Here is a 12107-nt window from a genome sequence, read left to right on the forward strand (position 1 = left end):
GGAAACCAAACACCAATTTTTTTTTACAAGGTGCCAGAAATAACTGAGAAAAACAGCCACACCTTGTATACAGTATGTATATTTTCATCCAAACTTTGCCTCTCATACTGCATGTCTGTATGGCAGACCCTTTACACCAAGCCCACTGTATTTTTGCTTGCCTAGTTTGTTTGCAAATATAGCAACATAAGTCTCCGGTGCTTCTCTCCAAACTTGTGCCTCCCTCCTAAGCATAATCTAGTCATGTCCTTATTCAGCTCCTGTCCCAGCTAGCCCATGGTGTAGGGGCTATAACCAATCAGATTGATCAGGAGATCAAATTTCAGTATAACAGGAGGACTTAATCACCTTGGTAAGTTTACAGATCCCACAGCCAGTCTCAGCCAGCAGGGAGCTCATTTCGTTCAGCTTGTCTCAGGTAAGATGGAGCCTTAGCAGTCCAAAGAGTCTACAGGACTGGCATAGTGTCCCAGGGTACAGCTTTCAAGGATTGTCAGAGACTGGAATATGCAGTGATCATGTAGGCTACAGTACCAAGGCTAACTTGAGATAGGGTCCCATGGTATCTGCCAGACTGCATGTGCCTCAGAATTAAGAGGGCCCAAAGAAAGGAAATAACTATAGGAATATCTTTGAAAATGTTGATTACAATATAGAACTGATAGCATTTAATATTTGAAAATGTAATAATGCAATGATTATTTTGCAGTAAAATATCAATGCAGGCCACTTGTTTTTTAGTATTTTATGTTCTAAATAGCAATGGAACTGCTTATTTATTTTATTAATTCCAATGATACAATTGGGTGACTGTTACTATAATGCTTTACCAATATGTGCTATTGTAAAGTGTTGTGTGCTTGCTGTCTAAGTTGCAATGAAGCCTTGAACATTGTATTTACAGTATATCAAAAACTACACTCAGTAAAATTAATAATATCCTTAATGTACTGCTTGCAGACAATTCCAGGGCTATTTGTGATATATATATAACGTGTTACTTTTAATATGCAACAAAGCAAGCTCTCATGAAAGCATACCGTTGGTGATAAGTGTTAATAAACGATCGTGTTAATAAACCCCGTGTTGCATTATTGGACGATGGATAGCGGATGGATAAGTTTGTGACAAACTTTGGGGTATGCTGATGATCCAAGATCAAATGTCTCTTTTTTTTTACATTGTTGTTTTAGCATTGTTGTATTTTAAGCCTGGGATTTGCGATCTGCTTCCTTGAACCCGTCGCTATTATTTTTAATATGAAGGCTAGGTTTAGTATGACAATGCATGCTTAACGGTGGAAAGCTAAAATGAAAATGATGGCGCTGGCGGAAAAGCTGGCCTCGATGGGATATGTTCCTGGGGTTTAACAGCTGTCTAATACTTTTCTGGCCTTTATTTATAACATACCTTTGAGATTGTATTACAGGTGAATAATACATCTGGTAATAACTATCATGTTTGAACGGCTTTTGTGTGGAATTAATATTGTTGGTTACTTGCATCTTCCAATTAAATCAAAAGACTCGCCCTTTCTTAAGCAGGTAATCGAAACTGAAGCACATTGTTAATGCCTATATATTGTTAAAAGACAGATAAAGTTGGATTGCAAATAAAACAGGAATAATTCAATCGGCTGATTCAAACACTCTCCGCAACCTTTTACGCGTCCTCTCACTGCATGTCCAGATATGGCGAAAGAATGGGACTCGTGAACGCTATTCTAACAAGAACCCGTGCTGAGAATATGAGCCTTGGGCTAATTCTGAAAGACATTCCCAGCTGCCCGTGTTCATTCCGATACCCATGATATTACTAGGCTCTCCTATATTGCCATTATAATTTTTTTTTGTTTTTTATGAACTTCTAAAGTTCCTCGTTTACTCGAAAACGTGCAAAGCACTATTACACTTGTATTTCTTTAAATATATATATATATATATATATATATATATATATATATATATATATATATATATATATATATATATATATTTAAAAGAAACTTGTCTGTCATGCGTGCGGTATGACAAGTTCATATAGGGAGCGAAGACCTTGAGCGTTCTTCATGTTACGGCTGTTTGAAATAGACATGAACACTTGGCTTCCAAAAGCACCGTTCTGACGTGAACCTAACTATTTTACATAATTCTGAACTCTGCTGCTTCTCAGGTATCGTCTGGACCGAAGCTGGGAGTCTTACATTTCGTGCGACCTTCTGTGTCTAATAATAAAAGTGATGCAGTACATAGAATGACAAAATTGTAATGTGCAATGCAAGCTCTATTCTGTAGTTATGGAATGGCTGAGTATCAAAATCAAAAATCATTCTAGAATTACATTAGTGAAAATTCCAGTACTAGTACAGTTGTCTACTAAAACATTATTGTGAATCTATTGAAAGTCAGGTGCTGTGTCGTAGTGCTTAAAGCTGGCACAACAGGTGCATCAAAATGTATTCTTGGAAAAAAAAAAATCTAATCCCTCTGCTTAAACTATATCATCAAGAAAAAATAGATGCTCCACTTGTTCCATTTGAATGGTTGTATAAAGTGTTCTTTGCGTCACATGTAACTCGCAGCCTATCAAGTCAAGGGGAGGAGACTCGTTTTTCTCAAGGGCTTTTCAGCACCGTGGAATTTATATTTAGATCAGAGTACAGTCCAGCGCTCGGCCTTTAATTGTACGTTTCTCTTCTCCATTGTCCAGTAGGTGCGCAAGGTCCACTGTCAACATGTCTGACACAGAGGAAGTGTAAGTATTACAATATATTCATTTAAAACAATTCCCTAAAAGCATCACATGCATGCAGAATACTAGACATTACCCTTACGAATTATCCTATAAGATCCCAATACTGTCCTGTAAGAACAGTATAGAACTGTAGTCGTACCCCAACAGTAAGTATACCAAGACATCCAGTAATCATATCAAATTACATATAAACGATTTAAAATGTGTTAGTCAATAGAAGCATTAGTGCTTGTGTGATAACTTAAATATAGTTCAACTGTTGTAGTGTGCTATAAAATCCAACACAATATAAGACTATAGACTCCTTTTGTTTAAGGCAATGGAAAGTTTGGACATTGATCTGCAAAAATGATTATTTTTCTCGGTAGATATTTTACAAATATGTTTTGAATGTTATAGAGCAGGAAGTAAACATAATTGCATTCCAAGTAAAGCATACATTTATTTATATCTTGCCTATCATGGCCTTACATCTTTTTTTTGTTCTGTTTTTTTTTAAGTGAGCAAACCGAGGGTAAGTACCAGCAGTTTAAAATATATATTATTTTGCTTTAAAAAAAAAGAAAAATAATTAATGAAACTTTCACATACAGTTTCTTATAAGTACAGTTAATTCAATGTTTTCTTTGAAGTACATTGTTCTGTTACATATTGTATTACTTACTGTACCGTGATTTGCAATGACAGGTTGTCTGAAGGTGTTGCAGCACCATTTAGTGGTTAACTTGTGTATGACTTGTTTTACTGTTAAATGTTTAATTACAATTGTATTTTAAATTCAACTTATTAAATAACGTGTTAATGATGTGATTTATTTGTTTATCTGAATAGAAAAGTTTATGATGATGGACAATACTATACTCAGGTTTGACTTTAGCCCTGAGTGGGATTTGTATTCTGTTCTGTACTGTATAGATTGTTTCTCCTTTGTGAAAATAACATACACTGTATTACTATTAGGCTACAGGACCTTTCTGTTTCAGTGGAGCAAACCATAACTGGTAGAAAAACAATGCTCTCAACGTCTCATTATATAGTTGCAGGTGCTGATTATATTTAATATATAAAAAAAATGAACAAAGGACACCATTTCTTTAAAATTATTAAAGTTGTCAAGTGAAAATATTAAATACATGAAACTAAACAAATACTAAAATACTCCAGTTGTATTAATACAATAAATGCAAGCATTTTCTTTTCCATTTCATGAATGCCACAACTATGACATAGTTTTTTTTCTTTTACCGATGCAAATAAAAAATCTCAAGTCCTGCAACTATGTAGAAGACAGCTCTCCATTCGGCTGGTACACTCAGTGCTTGCTGCAAGCTAGCAATCAATTTCAGAACTGACACTAAAACCGTGAGGCAATGCTTTTTTAAACTGAGCCTGACAGCTTTACTGTTAAGGCCTTGCTATCTGCAGACAGTTACAATGATGAATTCCAGTCGACCCTATTCATGCAAAGCTGCGCTGCCATGCTTCTGTCACATTCTTGTTGTAGTATGCCGTGTGAAAGACAGAAACCGCTCGTTTTTAATTTTGTTATTTTACTGCTTTTTTTCGGGAAATGAAGAATACGAAGAGGAAGGTAAAAAAAAACGCTCATGATTTTCCCTCTTTCTCTCCTCTCATTCTAATACTAATTATTTATTGACACGTTTAGTCTTCACTCTAAAAAAGGACTCTTGCTCATAACAGCATCTTGACGTATTACTCTTTATGACTGCATGCCCCCAAACCATCTTCTCATCCCATCACCATCCATGGTTCATAGGTTTTTGTAAGTAAAATGAAATAACAGTTTGCAAGGTATCAATTAGCATTTTTGCAATATGTACAGTATATCAAATACATGGAAAAGCCAAACTTAAGCACAGGTATCACTTTTTCATCCCTTGTCTCTGTCTCTGTTCATCTCTAAGAGATAAAAACCCATAAACTGAAGAAGCATGACAAAACATTTGGGGCTTTTTTTTAAATTTCAAGATAACTTATCCTTGCATAGAGTCGCTTTATCAAATCACAAACCCATGCATGCTAATGTAGTTTTATCTCTAGTAAATCACAAAACATCCAGTTCATCAGTTTTTGCATTTATTCACACTGATTTAGTAGTTTCAAATATCACTGATCAGTTTAGTCATTCTGACGACTGAAAACAACAACAACAACAAAAAAAAAACATTATCATTTGCCATTCCTTTTTGTGACTTTCGGTTTGCAGAATTTTTTCATATTCATTTTTTTGTTTGTTTTCGTACCCCCTTGCATTAAAACCTTTCACTTTCTGTCTCTTGCTGTGTGCTGCATGTCATATAGCCGTCGAAGAAGTGCCTGTTGAGGAGGCACATGCAGAGGAAGGTATGTCATCCCAGTATTCATTCATCCCTTTGCCTAAACTTAATGTCAAACCAAATTTAGAGATTTTAGCTCAAGCTTTGTAATGTGCATTTATTGTAAAAGCCAATACTTGCTTTAGTTTAGTTGACAGTACCTCCTCTTCATAACATATATGTAGAGCAATACAACAAAAAGAGCTCTGCTTTAATATCTTTGCATTTCATTTTAAACAGCATTTATGTGCAAAAGCCAGATGATTGCTGCTTCAAATGCTTTAGTACAAGTCACTACTGTGTTTTTCACAACCCACAATGGTAATAATGAAAATGTAGCACTGTATACTAAGTGTCAGGGATTCAAATGCAATCGCTTATCCTTTGGAAGTCACACCAGCTTCACGTGAAGTAAAATGATTTAGAGTTCAATACAAATGTATGATTCATATCATTTGAACACTTCAAATGCTCACGCTTACTATACAGTTTTACCAATACAGTAATCACCAATGTGTCAATCATCCATCATTCCAACAGATCCTTCATCACAGTTCTACAAACATTTTTAACTGCAACTTAAAAAATGTGGAACACCCTCAAACCTGGAGGATTAATCCAAGTTGACATTTTTGTTACATTTATGACTGGATATTATATTATCTACCGACCTGTGATATTTCACTTTGGGAGTTATTACTTTTGTGGATTGTGCAATATTTGAAACCAATATGCTTTTTTTCACTAAGCCTGCTTTTTTTTTTATATAGAAACCCCCCCAGTGCCAGACTGATATATAATTGTAGCAGTCTTTCTCTCGCTGGCTGATAGCACCAACATTGTAACTTTCAAGCAGTTTTAATATCAAAACAGAAAGCAACCATCAGGTGTTTCTATATTTTTGGGTGTTCTGCAGTTACAATGTTCTCGCTCTCAGCCAGTGATTTCTACTTAAGAAATGAAGCCCAGTGAATAGTATTTTAAATAAATAATGCATTCTCCCAGATGCAAAAAGTATACCAAAAATGATGCAATGCAACACAAGAGCTCTTACAATTTGATAGTACTTTTTCATGGTAATGATTCAGTGTGTAACCTGAGTGTACCATTTTTGAACAGATTCCCCATCAACATTTGATTTTGAAGTTTAAAAGATAAATCCAGGTTTCTACTGAATCTGCCTTGCTTGTCAATTTGTGTAGCTCATGTGCAAGTACATAGAGTACAGCTGCTTGCCTTCAGGAAATAATTGATATTTTGCATTTGCTTTCACTGCTTGCTACATGCACAATCCAGAAGTCTATGAAGAGGAAGGTACCGGTATGTAGAAATGTTTCTGTATGTTTTTATTATGAACAATGATCTAATATTAGCTAACGTCGTACTCATAAACACATTACATTACATAGCTAACTGTGCATAGCACTGGCACCAAATAGCACTGGATCTAACGCTAAATTGGAAAACACAATAATAATTATTATTATTGTAATATGAAGACAAATAATAATCATGATTTCTTAAGAACAATTAAGCAGTTTATCATCAATGTGAACAGCAGGACATTCAAATTGAACATTCAAAGGGTGAAAGAATATTACTGTAAATGCTTTCATGGCTTATGTTTGATCACATTGCTCACCTTTGCTTTGCTTTTCTTTTGCTTCGCATGTCATACTCCAAAGCCGCTGAAGAAGAAGAATATGATGGTAGTTTGTATTCCCTGCAAGATAAAATTGTCCTTCCTTTTTTTTCGTGGGGGATTGGGGTGGGTGGTGGGAGTGGGTCAAGCCAAAATTTTTCTGAAGAGTTGATTTCTTAATCCCACCCCAGCTTCATGATGCTGTATTGCTTCAGTGTTCTATGATCTAGCTAGGCTGCGATGCAGATATAAATGACAAGATGTATATTGTGTCTGTGACATCAGCCCCATGTTACTGAGTGGGATAGTCAACATAATGAATAGCTCTTGTATAGTATCCTCACATCATCAGTATTTTAGAAACTACACCACATAGAAAGAAAACATATCTTACATTGAAATTTTGGCACGTCTCAGCGTCTGTCTGATTGTTTAAAGAAACAACATCCTATTTTAATATCCATCATTCTTACAAGGCATGTAAGACTGCATGTTGGGAACTGATCTAAAAAGTGCCACTATTTAGATCATTAAAGGATGGCCCTTTGTCTACCAATCTTATAAAACAACAGTATTTCCAGTTCTAATTTAATAATTTAAATGATGGTCCGCCATTGTTTAAATTAATATTGCCTTTTGAACTGCTGTGTATTATATATGCTGATGTTTACCATTATCAGTATTAGTGAATCTTGACGCACTGGTAGGTATTTGGATGTACAATTAAGCTAAATAATAAAGGATAATGTTTCTTTAAAATGTATATTATATAAAAATAAAATATATAACACGTCTCAAACACGACTAACACATTTATTAATATACACTGTGATATTTGAAACCTTTTTTGCACACGTGTGATTTTTATAAATGTATATTCCAGCTTATTTAATATAACATAATGTTGTTTTTCAGTGTTTCAGAGTACTTTTACACTAACAACAGTAAAATAAAAACATCTTCTTTTTGTCAGGAGGAGATATAGATACATATCTTATAAATGTATCTACTAAACATTTCAGTTTGTGTTTACTTGTTATTTACTCTCAAACTAAAACATATGAATATCTAATGAACTGAGGTTTTTGAAGTCTCGGTACATGTTTGTGTGCAGTCTGACAGATTGGTAGGCTTGTATTAACTTTGTTAAATGTCATTGTCCCTTTTTTATTTTATTTGTATTTAATAGAGGAGAAGCCAAAGCCCAAGTAAGTAAAAATAATAAACATGAAACTCTACTACTAAAATTGTAAATATATGTATTTCTAACAACATTACTATGTATAGTTATTGCAATAAGTATTGTAATAGTCCAGTTATGCAAAAGTTGACGAAACCTGGTCCAAAAAATGACATATGAAATAATATATTCTATCATAACATTTTTTTAAACTTTTAAGCATTATTTTATATTGCAATGAACTTTCTGAAACCAAAAACTTGAGTAAACTGTATATTGTATGCCATTGTTTAAGTTCTATTTTAAAATGATTTGCATCAAATTCAATACAAGATGTGTAAGCTTCTGCCAGCAACATACAAAATAACAGTACACATTGAGGATAGCCACTTCATTAAACTGTTTTATAATCATAAACAGATTGGCTGCCCCTAAGATCCCAGATGGTGAAAAAGTCGACTTTGATGTAAGTTCAGTACACTTATTTGACTGACGTTTTCAATGAAGTGATAATCTGGTCTTTGTAGATGATTACGTAAAATATTACTATTAAAGCATTATAGAGCAAGTTCTAAAATGATTAGATTTTTTAAATGTATGAAAAACAAATTGAGTGCTATTTAGTTTGGTTCTTTTATTATTTGTTGGGCTTTTGATAAACTTTTAATCAAAAACTTTTTGATCACATTTACTGCGGGTTGATATTTTTACTGTGGGGTCAAAAAATGTGCTAGAAATGAAAAAGGTCATCAGGCATCAATACATTAGCTATGTAATATATATAAAGAGGGTTTCCTCACCTCTCCTTCTGCCCCGTACAGGACATCCATAAGAAACGTCAGAACAAGGACCTGAACGAGCTGCAGGCCCTGATTGATGCTCACTTTGAGCACAGGAAGAAAGAGGAAGAGGAGCTCATCGCTCTCAAGGATAGAATTGTAAGTGTCTGGTAACTGTGGCCACATCACTTTCCAATGCCATTGCTAGTCTCCATGTTCCTATTGTATGTGGAACAAGATTGCATAGTGTTCTTGTGTATCATATCGGTTTATAAAAGTGTTTTTGTTTTCTTTTGTTTGATCCATATTAGGCCACTGTTACAGTAATATATTCTCCCAATTTGAGGGCAAATCTAGCATACAGTAGGTTAATGACTGCATCACTTCAAATGTGATGACAGTCCTGGAGCTTTGTATAAAGGAAAACATGAATAACCAATTGCCTGTTTAACACAGCTGACTGCTGACTGTCAAGGTCAGGTTTTACTGTTTATTTTTCCTATAACATGTCGGAATCAATCACTTCAGTTTGATTTAACGTGCGTTGACGTAGAAGCATGCATGCATTGCATGTGTGCCTTTTTCATGTATACACAGCTTTTTCAGATTGTCCAGCTCCTAACTGATGTGGGTTTCCTCTCCACAGGAAAAGCGTAGAGCAGAAAGAGCTGAGCAGCAGAGAATCCGATCTGAGAAGGATAAGGAGCGCCAGGCGAGACAGGCTGTGAGTGGGATATCCTCTTGCCTGCTGTTTTTTCAAGCAACAATATCACACCTCACTTAGTTTCAACCCAAACAGAGACTGGATTATAAGATGTAGAATAGTCATCCCTTGGCTGGTTTAAATATGGAACCTATCTAACATGCTCCACACTTCCATAGTAAATGGAGAAGATATCTTTTCTCCAGGTAAATCAAAAAGTAATAGATTCCTTTGATTCCTTCTAGTGTTCAAAAGCTCACCCTGTCATTCAATCCAGGCCCTCACTCAGAAATTACATAGTGGCACTGTGTTGTTTCCATGTCTTTGTGTAACAAGCCGTCTGTAATGTGCCCTGCAGGAGGAGAAGGCGAGGAGAGAGGAGGACAGCATGAAGAGGATGGCTGAGGATGACATGAAGAAGAAGAAGGCTCTGAGCAATATGGGCTCTCAGTACAGCAGCTACCTGGCCAAGGTAAACTATGGAAAGGCTGTAATGTCATGTCATCTAAAGCAAATCGTCATTATAAAGAGTTCCTCAACCTGTCTTGCTCCCTCATGCAATAGACAATCTTTTGGGTTGTATATTTTGATTTGTGAACCACTTTTTTATTCTGGTAAATTCAGGCTGACCAGAAGAGAGGTGGCAAGAAGCAGACTGAGAGGGAGAAGAAAAAGAAGATCCTGGCAGACAGACGCAAGCCTCTTAACATTGACCATCTCAACGAAGATAAGCTGAAGTAAAATAATATATATATAATAATTAAACATGTAGAAATGGTATAGTACGATATATACATTACATAGAACATTACACAGCTGGAAAAGAGAGAAATGGCTTGGCCAAAAATCCTTTAATCATTGCAGTATTTTAATTAGTGCAACAAGGAAATATATTACAGCAGTGTGTGATATATGGTTTAGTAGCAGCTTTGTGCAGTCAGAAAAAACTTATGACATGAACCATTCCTGACTGCAGGTAGAAAGCTGGTTGTATTCCCCATATCAGGGCACAGTGCATTACATGGGATGGAGCGTCACTAATTATTATTTCCCCCTGTATTTGATTGTTTCTCAATATCCATTCTTATTTTTTTAAGGCACGAGAATACAGTTTCTAACAAGATGGGTTCACATAGTAACGTATTGTTTTAAATGTTCACCCCAGGGAGAAGGCTAAGGAACTGTGGGAGTGGATGCATAGTTTGGAGTCCGAGAAGTTCGACTATGGAGAGCAGCTGAAGAAGCAGAAGTATGAGGTGGGTATTTTGTGCCGAAAGAACTGTGACCATCCTGATTTCAATTGTTGGTTTCACTTTTGTTTTATTAAGATTTGTTAAAAATAAATAAATAAATAATAATTGAATTTTTTAGATAATACATTCTGGTCCAGCCCAAACTGGGCACATTCTTTTTCATAATTAAAAAATGTGTTTGTGTTGTATTGTTTTCAGGTCATCTCACTCAGAAACCGAATTGATGAGCTGCAGAAGCAGTAAGTAGAGTCTTAGATAGTAACATGGGGCTGATGCATGTCTGGGGACTCTTAACATAATCCTCTAAGGAACTGCTTTAGGGTTATAAATGTGCGGTAACACATTATATTGTAAGCCCTGTAAATATCAATATGCCCACTCACAAACATAGATTAGACATCCATACATATACACTTTGATTGCAAGAACTTCTGGATTATATTTCTTTTCTATTTCTTTTTTTTTTTTTGGTGGCGGTTACAGACATTTTAAAATTGATTTACATTTTAATTTACATGTTGGAGGGTTGTGCATGTCAAATGCATGCACAAAACATGTTTTTACCTTATCCAACTAGAGCATATTTAAAAAGCATCAGCACACTGATAAATGCATAAGACTGCAACACAGTCCTCTGAACGCTAGTGCTCCACAGATATGGCCCCATATATTATTGGAAAACATTGCTTTCAGTGGGCCACTTACATTATTAAAACCAAAAAAAAAAAATCTCACATGGTTCTCATTTGTTTTCGTATTACAGCAGCAAGAAGGGAGCAGCTGCCCGCCGCAGAAAGTAAGCGAACTGACTCCGAGCCTTCAGCCCAAGCATGCACCCAACCCACTGCTCGGAGCTTGGACTGTGGCGTTACCGGACCCCTGCTGGCCAAAGCTATCCAGACAACAGCTAGATCCATGACATGGAAACGACGCACACGACTGTCTTATTCACCGTTTCCTGTTGTATCGAGTGCAACAAAGCCACATTTATTGCCATAGTGTAGTTCCCATGTTCCCTGCCATCCTGGATTGTTGTGTGGTTCTCATTTTTTTGTAAATAAAGTGTGACTATTCTACTTCTGTCCGTAGACCTACGATTGTTCGCACCTCAATAAAAATCCTTCTCAACGCTCTTTTATTTAAAGAACTGATAAGTTAATAGACAAGGTTTTAAAAATGTTTTATGTGAAGCAGCAATGTTATCAATTGGTCTCATTGTGTTCAGGATCTATCTCTTGGTTTCAGTTATTTATTGTTGGTTTACTTTAGCAGATTTTTTTTTCTTTTTGAATTACAACATAATGACAAATGTCTTGTTTCTTGGTACCAAATCAATTGTAGGTCATATTTACTCATTTTGGACTAACAGCAATCAGACCGTGTAACACAGAGCAAGAAGTAATTAGGGACCTGGGCACGTGTTCAATGGAAACTTATCTGCAATACAAGATGGTTCCACA

At 35.6% G+C, this 12107-nt stretch overlaps 1 protein-coding gene across 21 annotated transcripts; it reads left to right on the top strand.

The window, feature by feature from the left end:
* The first annotated feature begins 284 nt into the window (after positions 1–284).
* LOC117432256 (troponin T, fast skeletal muscle isoforms-like) lies at positions 285–11780 on the top strand. 21 transcript variants are annotated; one of them, XM_034053903.3, is made up of 16 exons: positions 285–418; positions 2710–2754; positions 3255–3268; positions 4331–4345; positions 5077–5118; positions 6387–6410; positions 6776–6799; positions 7922–7940; positions 8333–8378; positions 8734–8850; positions 9338–9415; positions 9753–9866; positions 10019–10131; positions 10560–10650; positions 10846–10886; positions 11411–11780. In XM_034053903.3, the coding sequence occupies exons 2-16, from the start codon at positions 2735–2737 to the stop codon at positions 11445–11447; spliced, it is 795 nt and encodes a 264-aa protein (XP_033909794.1). In that variant the 5' UTR covers positions 285–418; positions 2710–2734; the 3' UTR covers positions 11448–11780. The 21 variants fall into 21 exon arrangements, with proteins under 21 accessions (XP_033909794.1, XP_034760833.1, XP_033909797.1 ...); XM_059002104.1 differs by having other exon boundaries at positions 297–418; positions 2713–2754; XM_034904942.2 differs by lacking the exon at positions 6776–6799.
* Positions 11781–12107: the final 327 nt, after the last annotated feature.

Source organism: Acipenser ruthenus, chromosome 27 (assembly GCF_902713425.1).
Source record: "Acipenser ruthenus chromosome 27, fAciRut3.2 maternal haplotype, whole genome shotgun sequence".
In the NCBI taxonomy this organism is placed as follows: Eukaryota; Metazoa; Chordata; class Actinopteri; order Acipenseriformes; family Acipenseridae; genus Acipenser; species Acipenser ruthenus.

What these genes read in the sequence shown, in the direction of transcription:
- LOC117432256 (XM_034053903.3), top strand. Translation starts at nt 2,735, where the DNA reads ATGTCTGACACAGAGGAAGT. An exon ending in GTGAAAAAGTCGACTTTGAT is followed by an intron (nt 8,379 to 8,733) that starts GTAAGTTCAGTA and finishes TGCCCCGTACAG; the next exon opens with GACATCCATAAGAAACGTCA. An exon ending in CTCAACGAAGATAAGCTGAA is followed by an intron (nt 10,132 to 10,559) that starts GTAAAATAATAT and finishes TGTTCACCCCAG; the next exon opens with GGAGAAGGCTAAGGAACTGT.